General features: G+C 39.4%; 1 protein-coding gene across 6 annotated transcripts in view; it reads right to left on the reverse strand.

Annotated features, from left to right (window-relative positions):
* Window positions 1–24,211, reverse strand: part of CDK14 (cyclin dependent kinase 14) — a 591,939-nt gene that overhangs the window by 106,103 nt on the left and 461,625 nt on the right. For all 6 annotated transcript variants that reach the window (XM_065884381.1, XM_065884384.1, XM_065884382.1 and 3 more), the window contains one exon: window positions 9,956–10,004. In XM_065884381.1, the coding sequence (XP_065740453.1) occupies window positions 9,956–10,004 (49 nt within the window). The remainder of the gene's footprint in view (window positions 1–9,955; window positions 10,005–24,211) is intronic.

A 24,211-nucleotide genomic window follows, 5' to 3' on the forward strand; every position in this document is an offset into this window, starting at 1 on the left:
ATCTTGTTTCTACACATGAAATATTTTTTAAAAATCATCTGGTGACCGAGAAATTCAGCACATGCTCCTAGAAAGGTAGAAGGAATATTCCAGATGTTTGGGGGCCCTGTGTCACAGCGGTATTCATGTTCAAGGACAATTACTTATCTCGAAATGAATGAAATAGCTGGACTGGCAGGAGAGGGCAGGGCATGCCGAAAACCAGAAGGGGGATAAGCTAACATTCCTCACAATAATCCTGCCAAGGGTCTTAAAGACTGAAAATCTGGGCTCAGATTGGCTAGTGAGCTTCCTGAGTATTATATGGTTCAGTACTGGATCTGTGATTGGAACTTGGCCCCTATCATACCAAAGCTTATGTTACTTTCAGGTGTTTTCTTGCCATTTGTAGTAATAATGAGATTTCTCAGGCATCTTTCCTCTTTTCTATTCTTTCTTGGTTTTTATCAACAATATTTATTGACCGTGTATTTTTACAGGGTCAGTAGGACCAGTGTCTACACAGCAGAAGTCAGATGCACTTGTCAACATGAATAGTTTATTAACTGTATCTTCACAATGAGTGGAAGTTGAGCCCCAGTTTTATAGAAAGTCTCCCCAAAGTACGAGGAGGACCCCCTGTCCCCACAAATGATTGGGCCCCTTATCCTATCCTAATTTTCATGAAAATCAACCAAGGTAAAGTGTGGAGTGGGTGACAGTGGATACAAAAGATGACATTGTTGTTCAAACCATCTCTCTCCAGTGACAACTTATGCTTGTCTTAATTCTGAGGCTGACAATTCACCAGATTCATTAACATTTTCTTAATCAAAAGGAAATGATAAAAATAAATGTTGAGGAAAGGGATCTCACAGCCAGTGTTTTTTTAATAAATAAAGAGCAGTAAAAATTTCTGCATTTCTGTTCATGCTTCAGTTTTTTTTAAATGTGGAAAATTTCAATGTCCGGAAGCTGAAGAGTTAACATATGTACCCAAGGGGCCCATGAGAGGCTTATTTACAAAATGGAGCTCCTCTTGGTAGCATCTTGTATGTGGTGAAGGGGAAGCTGAGACTTTTGGTATTTTCTGAGCAGAGTTAGGGGAGATCAAGGGGGCCGGGAACAACAGCAAAGAGGTGAATCCTTCAGGGAGTTGATAAAGGGTAGACAGCTGTGTGTCTAACCCCTAGCAGTTCCCAGCGAAACGAGAGAGAACAGGAGAAGGAGAAAGGAATGGAGTCGCCTGAAATAGGCAGTGCCCCTCAAGAAGGAACACCATGGCTCTTGGAAGTGAGGGGGAGGGGAAGGCATGTCTGCTAGGTGTTCTCTGATACCTCCACTATTCCCTCCTCAGATTTATCTCTTACTGGGTCCTCCAGAGCTATTATCTTCTCAGAGTGTTTACAAATAAAAGACAGAGGTGAGAAGCAAACACATCAAGCAAGATCCCCAGACACTTGAGTGCAAAATGCAAGGACTCTTGAGCGTAGAATTTCCAAAGCATCGGACACCCACACTTGTATTACACTGTTGGGCACCTAAAATAAATGGATAGTTTACCTGTTGATCTACAGTTGTGCTGCCCAATTTGGTAGCCACCCACGGTGACTATTTACATTTAAATTAATGAAATTTAAGATTCAGTTCCTAAGCCACATTTCTAGTGCTCAACAGCCACAGGGGGCTAGTGGCTGCTGACCTGGGTGGGGAAGGTACAGATTTTCATCAACAGAGAAGGTTCTGCTGGACAGCACTGATCTAGAGGGGACATAAATATCAGGCCAAACTTTTACCATCTCAGAGACTATGAATTTTCTTGAGAATAATCTCTTTGTTTCTCTCTACGGGGGTGGAAAATGATTTCTTCCTCATACATAATTTTGAGCGTAGCTAATGTGAACCAGGCAACATGGAACCATCAGAATCAGGGGCCTGTGCTTGTCACCTGATGGGCCAGAGATCAGGCAAAACGGGCTGTGTCTGACCTGATGAGGGCTGGGTTCACCCCCTCTGCTCTGCCTCACCCCATGACTCCTCACTGAGTAGGAAACCCCACTACAACTCGTGAAAAGCAGAATGGCCCCAAAGATGTCCTCTCACCCATCCCTGAAGCCTGTGAATATGTTACTTTCCAAGGCAAAAGGGACTTGGCAGATGTAATTAAGGTTACAGATCTTAAAATAGAAAGGTGAACTTGGATTATAGAATTTAGAAGCAGAGAACTTTCTCCTACTGGAGGCAGAAGAGATGGGGCAGAAGGGGAAGAGAGAGACTCAAAGGATGAGAAACACTTGTTGAACTGATGCTGCTTTAAAGAAGGAGGTGGCAGGGTGATGTGGAATACACGTGACCTTCAGGAGCTAGGGGAGGCTCTCAGCCGACAACCAGAAAGGAAACAGGACCTCAGCCCGACAGCCATAAGGAACTGAATTCTGCAAGCTATCTGAATAAGCCTGGCAGCAGATTCTCCCCAAGAGCCTCCAGACAGGGCCCAGGCTACCAATACCTTGATTTTGGCCTTGTCAGACCCAGATCAAAGAAACCATCTGAGCCCATCTAGGCTCCTGCCCAATAGGAGATGATAAATTGTGGCAATTTGTTATGGCAGCCACAGAATACAAATGTACCATTTTATATTGTGGAGAAGCAGAGAACTTCCTCCGTTCACATGTCTAGCACCTGTTCTGGGGAACAGTCTGAGAAAACCTAATTCTATCGTCCTTCTTTCAGGGAAACGAGCAGCCCAGCTGCTCCTGGAAACTCTGTGCCGCTTCAGAAACATGGTTGGGTTTTATCCCTTAATGAGCTGGATAGCAGAAGGAAGGTTTTAGCTGCACCAGAAGTGTGTACTTTTGGATGAGGAGTCCAACACATAATCTGAAAGGATGATAAACAATGGCTGTTGCCAACTCCCAAGCCTGGCACGTACTGCCAATTAGTAAGCGAGAAGATGGATAGTTTCTGCCTATCAGAAGGGGAACAAAAAACTCATGCCTGAAAGATAGCAAACAGCATGGGGCCTGCCCTTGGCCATCACCAGGGGTTATTAATGTCAGCGAATTCTTTGCTACGAAAAGAAAAACATGGACAAGAAATCTGGCAATGACACAAAACGATAGAGCATAATTTCCTGGGGCAGTGGGAACTGTGTGGAATGGGCGACAGATCCCACTATCAGGGTCTGTGTGAGTGGCTGGCAGGCCTGTCATCTCCAGTACTTAGCTTGTCACAAACCTGCCTCTATCCCAATGGCACATTACCCAGCAATTACCTAGGACAGGCCCTAGTTGATGGTGTGGGTGGCCAGCCTGCTGCAAACACTGTTCCCCAGGAGAGAGGAAATCAGGTTTGTGCCCAGCTCTCCCACTGCCAAAAAGCTAGACCAGCAATGAATGACGTCAGGTCCCAGAAGAGATCTCCCGACCCAAAGTCACAGTGAGAACAAAATAAAGTCAGGTAATGATAAGCCCACTTGAAGATCAGGGTTTTTTAAATGATAATATTTCTTTCACAAGATTCACTCTGGGGCATGCTCTCCACGTTGTAATTCTCAATAGCACTAATCATTCAACCTCAGCAGGTTTCTTATTTCAAGTTCTAAAATGGAGACAATAATATCTGCCCTGACTACCTCCCAAGATTGGTATAAAGATATGAAGATGTGACAACATATGTGAATCCTATAGAGCAGAAGGCCGTCCGATGGTTTGCTACACCCCTGTCAAGCCAGGACTATGGATTAACAAGTATACGTCAGGCCTTTGACTAGGTACGTCTCGCGTGTTATCACATTTATGCTGTTGCTACTGTTAGTGATCAGGGTTAGAGCTTTGGCAGATTGTCCAGCTCTCTCTTGGAGAGCTTTCTCTTTGTCCTCCTGGCATCTGCCTCCAACCTGTGTCTCTGGACAGACCTTTATGCTGTCTTCTTTGACTCCCACCAAAGCCTGGAAAGCATCTCCTGTTTGAGGACCTCCTCTTTTTCCCCTTCAAGAATCCACTCTTCAATTTTCTAGAATTGCTCTCTGTTCAGTGGCAAGGGGTTTAATAGATCAGATAAACATCACACCTACCCAATGCTTTCAGTGACTGAACTAATGATTCATTCTTGTGAAACTGAATGACCCAAGAAATTGCTCTGAACTGCGACTTTTAAGCAGGCAGGTGAGACTTAGGGGCTTCCAAACAATACCCTGTGTGGGTGTCCAAGGTCAGGACAAGAGACTGGCTTGGATCTGATTGTCCAAGTGTTGAAAACTATTATTTTCAAGGGTGTGGTAAGGAGCTACACCCCACATAGCCTCCCAATGCTGAACTCAAGTCCCCAGAGCTGGGCAGTCGACAATTGCAGCTCCAGCGCATCCTCTGAGTGAAAAGAAAGGAATTCCAAAATGTCTGCTTTACTGTCTGCTTTAGAGCTTGTCACCCTCATAAACCCACCCCTAAAAAAGTGCATGGATGATGTAAAGAATAATTTCTTTGAAAATATGGTGAGAAGAAATCTTCAGGCACGAAATAAATTTAAACTGTTACTTTGAAGTAAACAGAATTATAACAAAAATGATCAACAATGAAAAAAACGTGAAACTGGAGAAAGAGGATTTAAAGATCTGGCTCAACTCAACGGCTCCTCCTAGCGTCAGTAACTGTACTTACCTTCCTCTAACATTTCTAAGCAACTGTAGAGAAACTGAAAGCTTGAACTTACTTTGCAATATATTATTACTTTACAAAATTTTTGATCAACTTAGAACAATAAGGCAGAGTAGGAAACAGGGCTTTTCTTTCTTGAGAAGGCACCTATTTAAATCTTAATGGAATGCAATCAGACATGACAAGAAAAATACAATAGAGAACCACCAATATTAGTATACAGAGTGAAATTTATGTTATTTCTCTAAATATTATTTTAAATACATTATGCTTTATGCACATGTAGCATGACTTTCTAGCAAGTCATCTTTTTTTAAAATTAATTTATTTATTTGTTTTTATTTTTGGCTGTGTTGGGTCTTCGTTGCTGCACACGGGTTTTCTCTAGTTGCGGTGAGCAGGGGCTACTCTTTGTTGCGGTGCGCGGGCTTCTCATTGCAGTGGTTTCTCTTGTTGGGGAGCACAGGCTCTAGGCGCACAGCTTCAGTAGTTGTGGCACATGGGCTCAGTAGTTGTGGCTCGCGGGCTTAGTCACTGCACGGCATGTGGGATCTTTCCAGACCAGGGCTTGAACCCATGTTCCCTGCATTGGCAGGCAGATTCTCAACCACTGTGCCACCAGGGAAGCCCAAGTCATCTTTAAAATATGTTTTGGAAGTTAATCATCGAATTAGATAAAACATTCAAGGAAAGCTCAAGTAGGCCAAGCTGGAAAACACTTCTAAAGCTCCTAAATTAGGGTTTGTGACCCTGCTGGTACCCTCCAATACATGCAGGCAAACATCATCTTCTCTCTTTTTGCATTTCCATAAGGGTAGCCTCATTATAATGTCTCTGAATTTACTGCACATCTTAAAGTATCGTCTGTTTTTAATTCTTAGGAGCAATCCAGTTGGACTTGCTAACCAGAAGGCTTATAAGCAGAACTAGAGCACTGGGTGGAGGGGGCAGGACAAGTTGGCCTACACCTGTTCGAAGTCTACGGATGTGCTTTGCTTTATCAGCTATGACCTGTGTTTTCCAAATCTGTCTTCTGTGACTTGGTGGTTTATCCTTAGTTCTCTTTTTGCTACTTTCAAACCTCCAAAATTGTTCAGCTGCTAAAAAGTTCCAAAACAAGCAAATGCATTCCTGGAATCCTACCCTTAACTTTGCTGGAGAGCATACACTAAGGCTTCTTCTCCAGCCAAAATAATGAAAGATCTTTTAACTGGCTGAAATACTTGGTTGATTGCACATGCATGCCAATGTCAGACAACTATAAATAGAGAGATCAGGAAGAAAAACAGGGAGAGTCTTTATAACTCCAAGGAAATAAAATGGAATGTTTTGAAGGCCATCAGAAAGAACATGTATTTATAAAATTAAGATTTGTCTCCCTTTAGTCTAAAATCCTCTTCAAGCAGGAGAGAACCCACATGGATCACGCACTTCCAGTAAGAGGAAATAAAAGGACCTTCTTTTCTTTTTGAATATGTATTTATTATTCTCAATCCTATAATTAAGACTTCTTTATATTATCCTTTCGAGTTTAGATATCTGCTGGATCTTCTGATATTTTTCTCCTATCACTTCTTTGCTTCCCCAGAATACTAAAACATCCTTCAAAGGATAAAATTATGCCCATGGTTACTGGTATAAATGAAGTCAGCAGGGAATTGCATGGGGTGTTACTTAGGGCAGACTTGGTCCCAAAATAAACTGGGTCACTTGTTACAGCTGTTCAAAGAGACTTGAGGATTCATTTCTCAAGAAATTTTACTCTCGGGCTTCTCTGATGGCACAGTGGTTAAGAATCAGCCTGCCAATGCAGGGGACACAGGTTCGAGCCCTGGTCTGGGAAGATGCCACATGCCATGGAGCGACTAAGCCCATGCACCACGACTACTGAGCCTGCGCTCTAGAGCCCGCAAGCCACAACTACTGAAGCCCGAGCGCCTAGAGCCCGTGCTCCGCAACAAGAGAAGCCACTGCAATGAGAAGCCCGCGCACCGCAACGAAGAGTAGCCCCCGATCGCCACAACTAGAGAAAGCCCGCACGCAGCAACGAAGACCCAAAGCAGCCAAAAATAAATAAAGTTATTTAAAAAAAAAGAATTTTTACTCTCTTAGGCAGGTTCATATATCCACTAGCTTCAACAGCTGTGTTAATAATACCTATTTTTAACATTGTTACTTAATTTTGAACAGCAATTTACATGTGTATATTAACCTGCCCATCTTATATTAACCTATCTAAACTGAATTCAAATTAGTCCTTGCAAATTAGTTCCCTTTATTTTGAACCTATTACTGCTGTACAAGAGAATTTACCAATCACTTTGGTTTCATAATTGTGCTGTTGACAAATTAGTTAGCAGTAGGAAGAAAGCTAGCACTTGCTTAATAGTCTTTAAATGCAATTCTTCCGAATCTAGACCCCACTCTGAAGTGAGAGGTGTTGAAATGTCAATGATGGTTACAAGGTCACAAGTCAGTCTGTAGGAAGAATCAATAATATAATTAATGTCTGAATTCTCACTTCTCCCTAAATTGCATTGGGTTAGAACTGGCTGGAGCCTATAGCTTCGCTTTAAGGGTTCAGTACAAAACAGATACTAGAAAGTCATATTTTTATAATATTTTTAGTGATGATTTTATTCCTTAGCTTTTTCTGAAATAAATCCTTAAGGCAATAAAAGAATAAGACTTACGGGGACTTGAAAATAGCATGGTTCTAAACAAGTCATGTTTATAATTTTAAAACCTTACTTCAAGCTCAGCATTTAATATTTTCTCTAAAATATTTTTAAAGAAATCGAAGGGTGGGACTCTCTTCAATGACTTTGAATTAATTCTCGGGTTTTTAAAAAGCATATGTGATGGTAGAAATTAAAAGAAAGATATTAAATACAATTCTATCAATGGATTTAAAAGACTTTACATTAAAATGTAATATTTCCTTCAGTATTTTAGACCTTGTTTTTGGTAGAAAAAATATAAATCCTATGTTCATGGAAAATGCAAATAATAAATATCTCTGAAGTGATATCTTAAAGAGAAACCATGTTCTTATTTTGTGAAAAATCATATTCTGAAGAACTATCTGCCCTCAAAAGTAAAAGCGTATTTACTGAACCTAGCATCTTTTAAGAAAATTCAGAGATTGAACACAACGCACACAGCTTTTAAAATTTCTAAAGCAGCAATACCAGAGGATCACACAGCCTGATTTTTGTCAAAGAAGTTAACTACTTCTGTTGTGACACGAACAGTACCTCTCACAGAAAGGAAAGCATCAGGTCTTAGGTGGTCAGAATGAAGCAAAGCAACGCAAAGCTTGAATACTACTTCAGTTGTCTTTTTTTTTTTTTTTGAAAGACATGAGATAACCTAGTTTCTCCTGATATAGAGTAATGTAAATGGACAAAAGCATCTTCTCTGAGAGGCATCCCACCAGTTACTTCCAATGGTTGAACAAGAAAGGCCATTCGTCTGGGCATATAGATGACAGGTGCTGAATACAAGTTGCGAAAATGAACAGCTGGAGTGGGCCAGGTGTAAATGCTGTTGGGGTCACATCCACAAGGGGACAGTGGATGAACTATCACTCAGCATCGTCTACAGACCTCCCCTCCCCCATCCTGTCTTTTGTAATCTAAGTGGATAAAAATTGCCATTTATTTTTCTGGGTGATTTGGACGTCATTCCAGTCCTGTCCCTCTGAAGGAAGGAAACAACAGGGTTAGCTAAATTGGAGGCTATTCTCCACAAACGCCACTCTGCGTGGATTTGCCAGATTTTCCTGTTACTTCAGAGAAAGAGTTAGAGATTCAATGGCTTTGTCAAGAATTGTTTCATAAAGTGGTTAGTGGGACAAAACTTTTTGAGCAATTGTGAGAAAGTGTTTGATAATTTAACCAAGACAGGAACTGTTATATGTATATATTACCTGGTATATGAAAGCACTTAATTAAAATGTGTTACCACTGATCAGTGAAGTTAGGGTGAAGGAGGATAAAAGGGTGAGGAACACATAGAGAATGTTCCCTCCCAGCCGAGGGCGTGCTTCCTGTGGGAGATTCTAGATATTAAGAACTGACCCTTCAAATGGAAAATACGAAGTCTTGTGTTAGACAAAAATAATTATACTGGTGTATTCTTCTTAGTATGAATTTAATCAAAATAAACTGCCAAATCTTTCAAATAATCCATGGAAGATTTTAATGTATTCATTCCATGAGTTCCTCACAGTAAACTATCTGCTGTTATCTACTGACAGCATTGATTAAAGGCATTTTTATTATCAAGAGTTTTTCTTAGGCTTCCCTGGTGGAGCAGTGGTTGAGAGTCCGCCTGCCGATGCAGGGGACACGTGTTTGTGCCCCGGTCCGGGAAGATTCCACATACCGCGGAGCGGCTATGCCTGTGAGCCACAGCACAGCCATGGAGCCTGCGCGTGCGGAGCCTGTGCTCCGCAATGGGAGAGGCCACAACAACGAGAGGACCACGTACAGCCAAAAAAAAAAAAGTTTTTCTTATTTTTTCCATAATTGATGGCATCTAAAATTAAACATGTCATAACAGTAAAAAGAGAGACAATAACACTAAATTCCCCATAGACAAAATTTTGTTATGACAAATTATAGTTTACTTAATCAAAGCAGATCTAGTTACCTTTTCCCTAATATAATGCTTGAAATGTGATACAGTCAAACAGAGTGACTCAATTACTCTACTTCCCAACTTTCAATGATTTACTAGCAGTTTGGCTTGCTATAAAAGACCCCTGAATAACTTGAGACACCCAGATCTTCAGATGTCATCAAATTTAGAAACCAATAAATAAAGCTATTTCAACAAGGTCAGATGAGAGATTAAATAAACAGAGTCCATGTATTCCAAGTGATACGTGTGCTTAGCTTCCCAATAAGCTCAGGGGAAAAATAGGTAAACTAAAAACATTTGAAAGATCAGTTTTATCTAGCTCAAAGGTTGTCACCAACATTATTTAGATTAGAAAGTCAGTTGATATATTGTACTTAAGAAATGCTATTTTGCTGATGCTAAAACATTTCTTGGAATCTAGTTAGAAGAAGAGTGAGCACAGTGAATTTCAGGATTAACAACTCTGGGAACCCAAATTCACAGAGTGTTGGCTCAGGTGGAACATGGGGGCTGGTACACAGTTAGGGCTTAATAACTGTTTAATGGTTAAACGAATGGATGAATAGACAACTGGGTGAACAAATGAAAGAATGTCACAACAAATTTATCAGGAGAGTTTTAAAAATTAAGAGAGAGAAAAAGAGAACGAGTATAAGCTGTATAAAAAAACTTACTTATTCCATGCTTGTCTAAGGTTTTTAGAGCTGTACAGGGTAAAGCGTTCTGAAATAAAAAAGAAAAATGATAAACAATCTTTGTTTCAAAAGTCTATATTGCCAGTATGTTAAAAAAAAAAACTTTTAAAAAGCTACTGTTCGATTTAGCCATAGCTATGCTAGACATGCTAGGTACCTTAGATTAAACAAAAGAGTAAAACAGGAAGAGCTAAACATTTTAAACAATGAAGCATTGTTTTCTTTTGTCTAGGGCGATTTGTTTCATAATCTGGTTTCCTAGTAATTATTTCTTAGGATAACTTAAGTTTTAATTGGGTTGAAAAAAGAAATGCAAATTCCAAATATGCAAACTGTAGGTAGATTTACAGAAGAATACTGCCACATTGGTCCAGTGAAACCTGTTGTTTTTTCTATGAAGACATACATCTCTGACCAAACACAGTAGTGCTGGCTCTCCTTGCTTATACTATATGGCATTTACACATACTCAAAGCCAAACCACCAACGTCCTATAGTGTATACTTACATTTACCATTGAACAATCTTTGTATTTTTAAAATGAAAACACAACATGTTTGTTTTACCAAGTTAGACAATAAAGTGGCACAGAATATACATTAATAATCTCTTCTCCTGCTCCCCATTTTTCACTCCTGATGATATAGCAATTGTTAATGGCTTGGTATGTCTCTTTCCACATATTTATGTTTATAAATACAAATCTATCCATATATACAAATATATGTATAGTATTTTAATTTTTAAATGCATTGTACAATAAACATTCTCTGACATGTTTTAGGCATCTAATAATATATAGTGAATAGTCCTTCGAATAAAATAATATGTAACAATTGTTTTAAATCTGTGTAATATTCCATAGGGTAGAAGTACATAAATTATTGGACCATTCTCCTACTGATGAAAATTTAGGTAGTTTCCAGCCCCTTTTTTTCTTAAAAACAATTTTTCAATAAATAATCCTTGCACATCTATGTCTATATACTGATGCTTTCTTTTCTGTCAAATAGATTCCCCAATATAGAACTGCCTGGCAAATGGTATGCATATTTCACATTTTAATAGCTGCTGATTACTTTTCATTTTCCCACCAGCAATAAAAAAATAATCTCTTTTATATTATGCATCCCTGGGATGCAAGGATGGTTCAATATATGCAAACCAATAAATGTGATACATTATGTTAACAGAATGAAAGATAAAAATCACATGATCATCTCAATAGATGCAGAAAAAGTATTTGACAAAATTCAACATCCATTCATGATATAAACCCTCAATATTTCGGGTACAGATGGAACATACCTCAACACAATAAAGTCCATATATGACAAGCCCACAGCTAACACCATACTGGATGGTGAAAGGCAGAACTCTTAGTGGAAAAGACAAGGTGGCTACTGTCACCATTCCTGTTCAACACACTATTGGAAGTCCTAGTCAGAAGAATCAAGCAAGAAATAAACATAAAAACCCCAAACCCCAACCAACCAACCAAACAAAAAAAACCACATCTTAATTGGAAATGAAGAAGTAAAACTGTTGCTGTTTGCAGACGACATGATTTTTTTATATATAGAAGATCTTAATAAAGACTCCACCAAAAACTTGTTAGACCTAATCAACAAATTCAGGGAAGTTGCAGGACATAAATTCAATATACAAAAATCAGCTGCATTTCTATATACTAATAATGATTAATCTGAAAAGGAAATAAACAATCCTATTTACAACAGCATCAAAAAATATAAAATACCTAGGAATAAGTTCAGCGAAGTAGGTAAAAGATCTGTACACTGAAAACTATAAGACATTGATGAAAGAAATTGAAGAAGACACAAGTGGAAAGACAGTCCAAACTCATCACTGGAAGAATTAATACATTGGTAAAATGTTCATACTACCCAAAGGCATCTATAGATTTAACTCAATCCCTATCAAGATTCCAATGGCATTTATTTTTTTACAGAAATAGAAAAAAGCAATCATAAAATTCATATGGAACCACAAAAGACCCTGAATAGCCAAGGCAATATTGAGAAAGAAGAACGAAGTTGGAGGTATTACACTTCCTGATTTCAAACTATATCACAAAGCTATAGTAATATACATACCATGGTACATATATATGCCAGTATGATACTGGCATAAAAACAGACACATAGACTAATGGAACAGAATTGAAAGCCCAGAAATAAACTCATGCATATATATGCATATATATGGTCAACGTTTGACAAGGGAACCAAAATACTCAGTGGAGAAAAGATAGACTCTTTAATAAATGGTGCTGGGAAAATAATGATACTCACATGCAAAAGAATGAAACTGGACCTCTATCACTCACAAAACCTGGAAGAGGATTAAAGACTTACGTAAGACCTGAAACCACAGAAGAAAACCAGGAAAAATCTCTTTGACTTTAGTCTTCATAATGATTTTATGGATACAACACCCAAAACACAGGCAACAAAAGCAAAAATAAATAAGTGGAACTACATCAATCTAAAAAGCTTCTGCACAGCAAAAGAAACAATAAACAGAATGAACAGGCAAGGTACAGAATGGGAGAAAATATTTGCAAATCACATATCTGAAAAATGGCTAATATCTAAAATACAGAAGGGACTCATATAACTCATTAGCAAGAGAACAAATAATCCAATTAAAAAATGGGCAAAGGACCTGAAGAGACATTTTTCCAAGGAAGATATTCACATGGCCAAGTACATGAAAAGGTGCTTGATCTCACTAATCATCAGGGAAATGCAAATCAAAACCACAGTAAGATATCATCTCACACCTGTTAGAATGGCTGTTATTGAAGGGATGAGATAACAAGTGCTTGTGAGAATGAGAAGAAAAGGGAACCCTTGGGCACTGCTGGTAGGAACTTAAACTGGTACAGCCATTATGGAAAAGAGTATGGAGTTTTCTCAAAAAAATTAAAAATAGAATTACCGCATGACCCAGCAATTGGGTACATATCTGAAGGGCACTAAAGAGATTTCTGCACCCCTATGTTCACTGCAGCATTATTTACAATAGCCAAGACATGGAAGCAACCTAAGTGTCCCGTGACGGATGAATGGATAAAGAAGATGTGGCGCACGTACACACCAGAATGTTACTCAGCCATAGAAAGGAAGGAAATTTTGCCACAACATGGATGGACCCTGACGGCATTATGCTAAGAGAAATAAATCAGACAGAGAAAGACAGATACTGTATGGTCTCTCTTCTAGGTGGAATCTAAAGAATATGTAAACTCATAGAAGCAGAGAACAGGCAACAGAAGTGGTTGCCAGAGGTGGGGCATAGGGTTGGAGGTGGGGCAATAGGTGAAAGTAGTCAAAGGGTACAAACTCCCAGTTATAAGATGAATAAGTTCTGGGGATGTAATGTAAAGCATGGTGACTATAGTTAACAATACTGCACTGAATATTTGCAAGTTGCCAAGAGAGTAGATTTTAAAAGTTCTCACTCAAAAAAAAAAAATTGAAACAATGTGAACTAATGGATGTGTTAACTAAACTTATCGTGGCAATCATTTTGTAATATATACACATATAAAATCACTGTGCTGTACAACTTAGACTTACACAGTGCTTTATGTCAATTATAACTCAATAAAGCTGAGGGACAAGACAGTGTTCTAGCAAAATAAAACACGGAGGTATGATGTTGAGTGACTAGTGTGAGAGGGACACTTCAGGTTGGGTGATGAAGGAAAATGAGTTGCAAATAAAAGTCAACCAACACAATAAACAAAGTTCCTGCTGGAAATCTGGTTGGAGTTTCATTAAAATGTATATTTATCTGAAAAGGCTGATATAAAATCTTTGTACATAACAATATGTTGTGTCTTTCCATTTAGAAAGGATTTGTGTGTACATCCTCCAGTAAAATTAAATGATCTCCTTTTCATATTGATCTCATTTCTTCTTAATCATTTAATACTTAATAGGCTTAATTCTTCTTAGTATTAGTTGGTGCCTTTTGTTAGCGTTGTCTGCTTTGAATTATAAGCTTTTAAAGAAAAGAAAGTGATTTATATTGCTTTTGTTATGGTATGTTTCACGTATAAGAATACCATTAGATAAAAAGAACAAAAAGAAATTTAAGAACACACTCAGCTTCCTATCTCTAAGTACAAAGTTTATTCAAAAGAAATCTGTGCAATGATTCATTCATTCAACTATTTACTGAGCAACTACTGTGAGCCAGGTACACCTCTTGGAGCTGAAGATACAGAGAAAGAACCAAACAGAAGACCTTCCTTCCTGTAGGGAGCTCTCATTCCAGTAGGGCATGTGCAGGGCTGGAGTGAGCCTGGAGGATGGGATGTCTGGAGCAGACAAGACAGCCCAGGAGAGATGGGCAGAAGACCAGCTCACACAGACTTTGTGGCCTTTAGGATATGATACAGAATTTTTTTTTTTTAAGGATCACTCTGGCTTCTGTTTGGAGAGTATACTACCAGGGGAAATAGTGTACATTAGCTGAAGAGCAGGCCTGATTACAAATATCCATTGTTCTACAGCTACAGGCAAAAGTGCTCACCAACAATTATGTATTTATTTGTTTCAAAAGAGTGCCTAACATCTGAATTTATTCTCTACTAGATTGCATTATATAAGACCCAACATAATTCAGCCAGTTGGTGTAGAACAGAAATGTAAAGGCATATTCTAGGTTTGAGAATTAACTGACAAAGAAAGGAGAAATGGGAAGAATAGTTTTTTATAGAGGTTTAAGAAATTATTTTTATCTAAAAGTCAGGTATAAAAAGCAAGATATATTTTAAAAATAATTACATCAAATGTCCTTGTAAAACAAATTTGATCTCCTTAACTTTGTACTCCCCACAAAGCAATTTTAATAATTTGCTATGATTTCAGGAAAGAACAAGAATTCCATTACAGATAAAATTAATACAATCTTGGATTTACAAGTAAATTATTATTCTTAGCAATTAATGACTGCACATAAATATGAGTTCTAAGAATTGCCTCTATTTAGAGCTTGACAGGATATGCTAATAGAAAATGTCAGTTTTAGCTACGCATAAAAGAGCCAAAATTGATAGAGAAACATGCCATATGAAAATAGAAAAAATAAGGAAGAACAAAGTCTTCCTACCTTTACCTTCTGTCACTACTCACATAAACTCTTAATTCTTTTAGCAGATGTCACCTGGGCACCTGCTTGTATGCCAGGCACTGCAATGGGCGATGGGCACACAAAAATGAGGACGTCCCGGTTACAGTTCAGTGGCCCAGAAATGTAAATACAGAATTACCAACACGGGGTGAAAATGCTACAATGTGGATATGGACGCAGTCCCCTGGAAGCACAGAGGCAGAGCACTAACCCCATCTGTTTTCTTTTCCAAATGAAGACAGGATAAACTCAAATATCTGAAGCTAGCTCCAGTAACACACAGGACCTGATCTCTTGTATACAACATCTTTCAGATCTTAACTGTCAAAGTACACAATTTCAAATGGAGCCATTTCTAACATTTTCTGCAATAAGCATGCGTAACGTTTATAATTAGATTTTTTAAATTCTATTTTTAAAAAGATTTCCATCATGAGTAAAAACAATGTTCCATTAGAATGTAAGCAACCTAATTTCACTAGGTAAGTTTTGGAAACAAAAAGGTGCTTAAATTAGTGCCCCAAAACAGTAACAGGTGTATTTAATAAAATAGCCAACTGCTTATGAATAATTTTAACAGATTATTCGAGTATTTGATTAGGAGTGTTTTATACTCTTCTCCTCCAGTTAGGTTTATTCTGTCACTATTTTAATTTCAGCTTTCTCTTTCCAATTATGTTTAAACTAGAAGTTTAGAATGCCGTGATTTAAAGCAGAGACTAACTCACAGCATAACTGAGAAGTGCAATTAATTTAAACCTGCAGGCTGATTTTCACCTTCTCCTCTTATTGCAGGGACACTGCAGAGGATGGTCGCACACAGTGGGCGGCCAGGGAGAAGAGCTGGTAGAGAAGAAGAAATCACTAACTCTGTAACATGGTGGGGTAGGGGACAGAGGCTGGAAGGGTTGTGCTCAAACTGCCATGCTTATACACAGCAATTCGTTGAGATTCCACAGGAAAACACTGGAGAACAATGCTATATATTCTAAAGTTTCCTAGCTTAAAAGAGCTAAACCTGAAATGGCTTGAGGCAGTGTGAAAACAGATAAAACCTAAATTGGAATTTACTCATTTGCTTATATATATGTACTGTATACTCTAGGAAAGTAATTTTAATTTTTAATACCCTTATCCCCTTCTCACCAATGTTTTTTGGATCTTATAAGATACTGCTGTGTTTCTAACGTCAATAACAAGGAAACATATGAGTAAGTAGTCAAATCAAGCAATCAAAACCCCCAAGTACTGGATTGGCCAAAAAGTTCGTTCGGGTTTTTCTGTAACATCTTACGGAAAAAAAACAAACGAACTTTTTGCCTAACCCAATATGTTCAAAGGACTTGAAAGGCTAAAGCAGGATTTGTAAGAACACTTTTCTTTCTTTTTTTAGGGGGGAGGGGTGCATGGAAAGGAGGGGTGGCAATAGAGACAAGATCTTTAAAAGTCTCAAACTTGTAAAGCAACTATACTCTAATAAAATTTTTTTTAAAGTCTCAAACTTTAGTACACCTTTTACAAATGGATTTAATAGCATCTGATTTTTAAATAATATCATGGAATAACTATAAGTCAATACAAAAATGAGTAATGTCCAGGGACTTCCCTGGTGGTGCAGTGGTTAAGAATCCGCCTGCCAATGCAGGGGACATGGGTTCCAGCCCTGGTCTGGGAAGATCCCACATGCGGTGGAGCAACTAAGCCCGTGAGCCACAACTACTGAGCCTGAGTGCCTCAGCTACTGAAGCCCATGCGCGTAGAGCTTCTCTTGTGCTTTGCAACAAGAAAAGCCACCACAGTGAGAAGCGTGTGCACTGCAGCGAAGAGTAGCCCCGGCTTGCCACAACTAGAGAAAGCCCACACACAGCAACGAAGACCCAACACAGCCAAAAAATAAATTAAAAAAAAGAGTAATGTCCAAAATGCCACAGTAAATGTTTATTTTATAATGAACACCTCTAAACTATATATTCAACTACTCACCATGTAAATTCTTTAGGATTATTTTGCATTTTAACAAATGCATTTACTCTTTTCTCCTGAGTTTGTAAGAAAGTAGTAATGACTTAAGTCAAGAGCTGCGACCAGACTATCATCTGGTGGAGGTGTTGAACCTGAAGCCTTTCTCAGGATTGCTTCAGTGGAGGGAAAAGAGTCCGGTCCTTTATGAGGATGAACAATAAACACAGTCACGAATCACTCTGGTGATGCTTCCAACAATCACTTTAGTTACTTGTTTATGTAACAGATCATAGCCCTGAATCTTTTAAGGTTAGAAGACATGAGTATTCATTCATTCTCTCACTCATTCTACAAATATTTCTTGTGTGCCTGTTTGCCAGGCACTGTGGACCCCGCAGTGCACAAAACGTACAAGGTCATCTGTAGCCTACAATGAATCATGGGATCCAATACTAAGGGGCCAGCAATGGAAGAAAATCTATTTACAAGTATTCACAAGAATTTTTATGCAAATGTGACTTTCTTATGGTTATAAGGAAAACCAAGCCAGCAGTCAACATTTCAGCTGATATTCTGACCAAGACACAGAAAAGCTGGATTTAAACCATCTATGGTCCTCAGACCAGAAGTAAAACAGAATTCATGCACAGTAGACGACAGTTTATCCCAAACAGAGAGGGCTAGACTTGTTCCAAAATATGGGGATTTTAGATATGTCAATTCCAAAAAAGCATAGTGATCCAAACAGGCATTTTAGAAATAAGATGTATGTCTGCACAACTGTAATTCACAGCTTTAAAACTCTTGCTGTCCCTCATATATATAACGGCTGTGATTTCACACAGCTCCAGCGTTACCAGTGAGAGGCTCTGACGTGACATGCTAACGAAGAACAGAATCTCACTGCCCTGTTGCCGTCACCCAGAGGGGTTTCCTTAAAATGCTGAGTAGCCATCTTCAGTCCTGAAAATAGGAGACTGCAGCATCCTGCCCTGCCCTGGCTGCAGCAAATCATCCTTCGATTACCAACGGTGTGTGTTTTAAAATGAGCAATCTCTGAGCAACTTCTAGAAACAAACGTCTACTCTGTACGTTAAACATTCTTACTTCCTATGGCATTTGGTTTTTCCAACAGACATACAAATGGGTTTGTGAGTGCATATTCCCAGCTGAGGTCTTCAACCACACCTTTCTCAACCTAAAAGTCATGGAACACTTCTCTTTCGGTAAGATGTTTTTCTTTAGAGAAGTAAAGTTTAATCAGTTAGGCATTTATCACAGTCTAAAGTGTACTATTCACGAGACTGAATCTTTACAGCTCCCGGAAAAGAAAGGAGAAGAAAGATTTTGTGTCTCACTCTCCATGCATCCCGACCCATCCCTCCATCCAAACTCTCCACAGGGAGAAAGAGATCAGGAAGACAGCACTCAGCACCTTCTAGGGGAAATGTGAGCAATCAGGTAGTCTGACCACTTCATTCTACAAATGACTAAGCTAAGGTTAGAAAGGTTTATCACTATTTATCTATTCCCAGTTTATCTATTCCCGGTTTATCACTTGTTACCAAAAAGCTGGGTTACCCAAGCTCTTTGGTAACAGTTCTTTCAGTACCTTGAAAATGATCTGTGTCTTCATTTATTCTGATTTCCACTCATAGGTTGAAATTCTAATTCTTTTCTTAGATATGACTGTAACCAAATCACACAAATTGGACACTATACAAGGATTTAATCCTCTTGGGGTGGGAGGGAGCATAATTACTGAAGAAGTCTTTGTTTGGTGACTGGCATTCTATATCAACTTTGGCGCGATGAGGTGTGGATAACTCCCAAACTGAATTTTTCAAAATTGCAAGAGTAGAAGTAATGAAACCAGTATACCTAAGGATTTTTTTGTTTTTGCTTTTGTTTTCAATAAAGCTGCAATCAGAAGAACTTCATTTCTCTTTGAAAATTTAATCTCACTACATTTTCTCTGGTGTTTTCTGGACAGCTAGTCTCCATCATTTGTGATGCCCTCTAGTGAAAATAAATGGGAAATTCTTCAAGCAGATACAGAGAAAGTCAGTACAGATAGTCCCTGCTTTGCACTGAAATGAATTTCTACAATTTATAAAGATATCTCCCCCATAGGTCTGCCCACTGGGGAAGAGCTGAATTATTATTTTTCATCATGATTTTTGGCCATTTAAAATTTTTATTTTATAGCGTTGGCTATATGTATGACTTTTTGCATATCAAATCCTTGGTCGGTTATGGACCTGTTGGGAAAAACCTATGCCCCATGTCTATGGCATCACTGTTAACTGGTGTGAGAATAATTTCCCCTGAGCCAGGACTTGCTATTACAGACCCTTCTCAGCCCAGAGCTTTGGGCAGAAACTACCAACCAAGAGGAGTTCACACTTGAGATGAAGCCCCTTACCATCTCTGAAATAGGTCTGTGACTTTTTGTAGACAGTAGGTCCCTTTGCAAACAAAACATCAATTTCCTCCCCCACTCAAAAACCCTCCATTGATTCCTTTCACACTTCAGATAAAATCCTAGCTCTTCACCTTGACTTTCAGTGACCCACCCCTGCTGCTCTGTCCGTGGTCAGCTTCTCCAGCCACACTGATTTGTAATTTGTCTACTATTTGTCTCCCCCCTCTAGCACGGAAGCCCCATAAGCAACGGGTTTATCTGCTTTGTTCACGACTGTGTCTTCAGCATCTACAATGCTGCCTGCCACCTAGCGAGTACTTATTAAGAATCTGAGCTCATGAGAGTATCTGGCGCATGGTTCCTGCTGCTTGAAACGTGGCCACTCAACTCCAGCATTTTCTCCCCTGCTCTCAGCCAGCAGTGACCCTCAGCATGACTGCCACAATCAGAAAGTATGAAAGTCTAGACAGCCTGACCTTCTTGTCACGCTTAACGTTGTTTTAACTTCCTCTGCTCTATAAAGTTCACTTATTATAAATTTACTAATTAACTGGCTTTTTCACTATGTGACTGGAGTGGCATTTACTGGTAGGATGAAGAATGGCAGAGTTGAAGAAGGTGGTGGTTGATGTTTGGGGGAGAGAGCTCTAAATGTCCTGAGCCTTGGGACAGGCAGACCCATAAGGTTTTTAGCAATAAAATCTGAGATAAGGGCCATATATTTGCAGATTAATTTTTCAAGTCGATTTTTATAACCATCACATAGTTACACCCTTGTACATTCAGATGTTACCCATGACCGTTACATTTGCTATCAATCGCTCAAAAAAAAAAAAAAAAGACATATAAAAAGATTCTTGAGGTAAAGCATAAAGTGGGAAAGAAAACACCGGGCAGAGGACACAGTATAAATGGTACAAAATATTACTTTGTATGTTACATGCCCCTAACAGTTTAAAAGCACTTTTATACCAATTACACAGCCAGCTCAAATCTTCTTAAAAATAGGTAAAGTATAAGTATGTAAAAAGTAATGAAGAGGATGTAAAAATGGATTCTCTCATTTAACATCCACAGGAGTTCCATGAGCTGGAGGGAGCAGACAGGATGCTCTGGAAGAGGAAGGAAGATGGCCCTGCATGTCCACAGGTGTCTCCTGACAGCAGGCGTGGTCTGTGCAGGGCAACATCATGGCACGAAACCACCCTCCTCTCAACCGCCCTGCACTGAACATCCCACCAAACAATTTCTACTGCTTCCGCAGTTTTTCCATCACCTTCTAACAGACTAGGGGAAGTCCAGAGTGTGAACAAAGGCTACAGGTTCAGATCTCCTCTGGTGTGCAAATCATGGAACTGGGCAATTCCCATAATATGTACCAAGGACTGTACATTTAAAACTAAACACCCACAGACGGTGTTTGGAGTGGACAATTTACTGGAAGCACAGTTTCAAAGAAGATACCCATATTTAGCAGGTGGAGGGTGGGTTCTGGTACCTACAAGAAGATATATAGAGATCTTTTCCAAGATGCCACCAGGCAGGGCTGAGAAGAGGCTGACAATTCTCCCTCATCATACTCCTATGTTTGCAGACGGGGAAGCTCTCTTAAAGAGACTGGCAGGCATCCGTAAGAATGGCAGGCATCCGTAAGAGTGGCAGGCATCCGTAAGAATAGCAGGCCAGGGACTGCAGGCCTGGGTTTGCGTTTGGGCTCCGCTACATACTGCAGATGTGGCCTTGGACAAGCCACACAATCTCTCCAAGCCTCAGTCTCCCAGTTTCCTTGTCCGTAAATTGGGAGAACAGTATTAGGACAATAACATTATAATAACTCAAGAGTTATTCTAAATACCAACTGAGATAATATGTTGAAATGCTTTGTAAATAATAAAATACAACATAAAACGTAAGGTGTTATCATCATGGTATTCTGTTTCTTTTTAATTAAAAAAAATTTTTTTTTAATTTTTTTGGCTGCGTTGGGTCTTTGTTGCTGTGCGTGGACTTTCTCTAGCTGCGGCAAGCGGGGGCTACTCTTAGTTGTGGTGTGTGGGTGTCTCATTGCGGTGGCTTCTCTTGTTGTGGAGCATGGGCTCTAGGGCACGTGGGCTTCGGCAGTTGTGGCACACGGGTTCAGTAGTTGTGACTCATGGGTTCAGTAGTTGTGGCTCACGGGCCCTAGAGCGCAGGATCAGTAGTTGTGGCGCATGGGCTTAGTTGCTCTGCAGCATGTGAGATCTTCCTGGACCAGGGCTCGAGCCCGTGTCCCCTGCATTGTCAGGTGGATTCTTAACCACTGTGCCACCAGGGAAGTCCCATCGTGGTATTCTGAAAAAATTTACATCTTCCCTCTGGAATTAAGAAGTCTGAATCTACTTAGTTTGGGGGCCTCAGTTAGGCCTGTGAATAGCTGGAATTGAGGAGAAGTTTTTCACCTCATTACAGAGTCTGAGTACAACTAAGTCCATACTTATATGTTGCCTTCAAGATCAGTGTGTCTGTGAGCTTAGTTTGGGGCACAGAATGTTTAAAATACTCCCTTTTTGCAATTTGCCTCCAACGGCAAATTCGTTGCAAGAAATTCTGACTTTAACAAACTTTCCTTAATCAAACTGCTTTTTGGATTAGATAACTTTCTCTTCAGAATAATATCATCACTTTAGAAATACTCTGTTCCCTTGCTTGATTTGGGAAAAATAGAATTATTTCAGTCTAAATTTCATTACTTTTAATTGCTTCCTGTCTAGCAACATTTTTCTCTCCCTGAATTTTACAGTGCCTTCCTTTTCTGAACTCCTGAATAACAACTGGTCATTAAATAGTTGTTCAATGCCCCTTTTGTTGGAAGCATTTAAGAGATGAAAAAAGCTTCATACATGGACTCCACATGTTATTTCGGGGCCAAAGTATTTCATACAAAGTGATGTTTATGGGTCCATGTTTTACTAAGTACAGAACTCAGATCCTTCCTACTTTTTTGCTACTTTCTTGATAGACTAATTGTCAGTAAACTGTTCATTAGAAGAAGGTCAACGAGAAATTGTAATACAGATGCAGTAGCATGATCATCCGTGATTCATGCTGCAAAAAAAGGGCACTGAACTGAAACCAGGGAGACCTCCTGGGATCTACTTTCATCTCTGACACTGACTTTGGGGAAGTCCTTTAACATCTCTGACCTCAGGTTCCTAGCCTTACAAAGGACTGAGCAGGGCTATATGCCCTCTGGAACTTCTTCCGGCTCTAATGTTCAATTTGCTTAAATAGTTACCGCACAACCAAAACACCGCTCTTACTCCCAGCTCAAGCAGCCCAATGGTTTTCCTTGACAGTAGGAAACTGCAAAATCTTCTCAGAATTCTCAGTCCCTCACCCTGATTCTACTAGTCTGGAGAACCTCAAATGCCTACCTATATTCTGCCCTGATCTGGGGCGACCACAATTCTACAAATCCCAAACAACCCCTCCAATACATACCCAAGATGTGTTTTTAAAAAATATTAATGCTAAGAAGTCTGTCTTATAACAAAGAATTTCAAGCACCACTTCATGAGCCATGTGGCCTCTGTTGACATAAAGTAGCCGAGGGCAAAGCAGGCAGGGCAAAGTGGTCCTGGGAGTCACACAGGGAAGGCTCTTCCCATCCCAGAAGGAAATGGAGCAGAGGGCATTACGCAAAAGCATCCCAGTAGTGAGTCATTATGAAACAAGTGAAAGGGAAAATGTAGTAATTTTGCAGTAGACGCTTACTTTTTGATAGAGAATGGGGTTTGGCCTGTGATGAATCTCATCGAAGGTGACAGAATTACTGAAGTGCTAAGAATACCACGGTGTCACCTTTCACCTCCGAGGCTGGCCCACAGCAAGCATCCTGAGGATAGTGATAGGAGGAGACACTCTAGTATGAGAGGTGGGGAGAAGGGGGAAAGAGGGGGAAGGAAGGACAGAGAGGGACTAGAGAGGGGGGGAGGGAGAGAGCGAGAGACCCCTAATTTTGAGACCATAAACCACAGAACCTGAGGGTGAGGAAAAAGAAGTGAGAAGGCAATCAGGTTCAAAGAAGACACAGACCCATTTCCCACTTCTTTTGAGAGAAATTTAAATAGAAGTAAATGATGGGGAAGTGGCAGCTCCCAAGGTTAGATTTCTTATTATATGTAACACACACGTGTGTGTACGTGCACATGTGTGTGTTACACATATATTTATTTATTTTATGCAGCTGTGGCCTGTCCCAGCTGCCTGGTTGCTATGGGAATAAGCTGAAGTTAAGGAATTTTGTGTTAGCATAAATATAAGTGCAGAAGAGGACACATACAGGCTAAATTCTAAAGAATCAATCCCAGTTGTTATCTAGTTGTTCTTTTAAAATCTTAACAATTGTTCTAAGCCAACACAGAATTTTTTTCTCTTGAGGCAAAACAAGTTAAACAAGACTAGTAAGATATGAGAGTGAGGATTACTTTCAAAATTCCTTAAAAATTAGAAAGAGTCATTTTTAAAATTCCAGAGAAGCAAAACCTGTTTATAGAAAAATGATACTTTCTCTAATATATAAAGAACCCCTAGAAATTAGTAAGAATATGACAAATGACACGTAACTCTACTGTAAATTGGCAAAAGATATTAGTTGCTCACAGAAAAGGAAATACAAGTGATCCTGAAACATATGAAAAGAT

Source organism: Phocoena phocoena, chromosome 9 (assembly GCF_963924675.1).
Source record: "Phocoena phocoena chromosome 9, mPhoPho1.1, whole genome shotgun sequence".
Taxonomy (NCBI): Eukaryota; Metazoa; Chordata; class Mammalia; order Artiodactyla; family Phocoenidae; genus Phocoena; species Phocoena phocoena.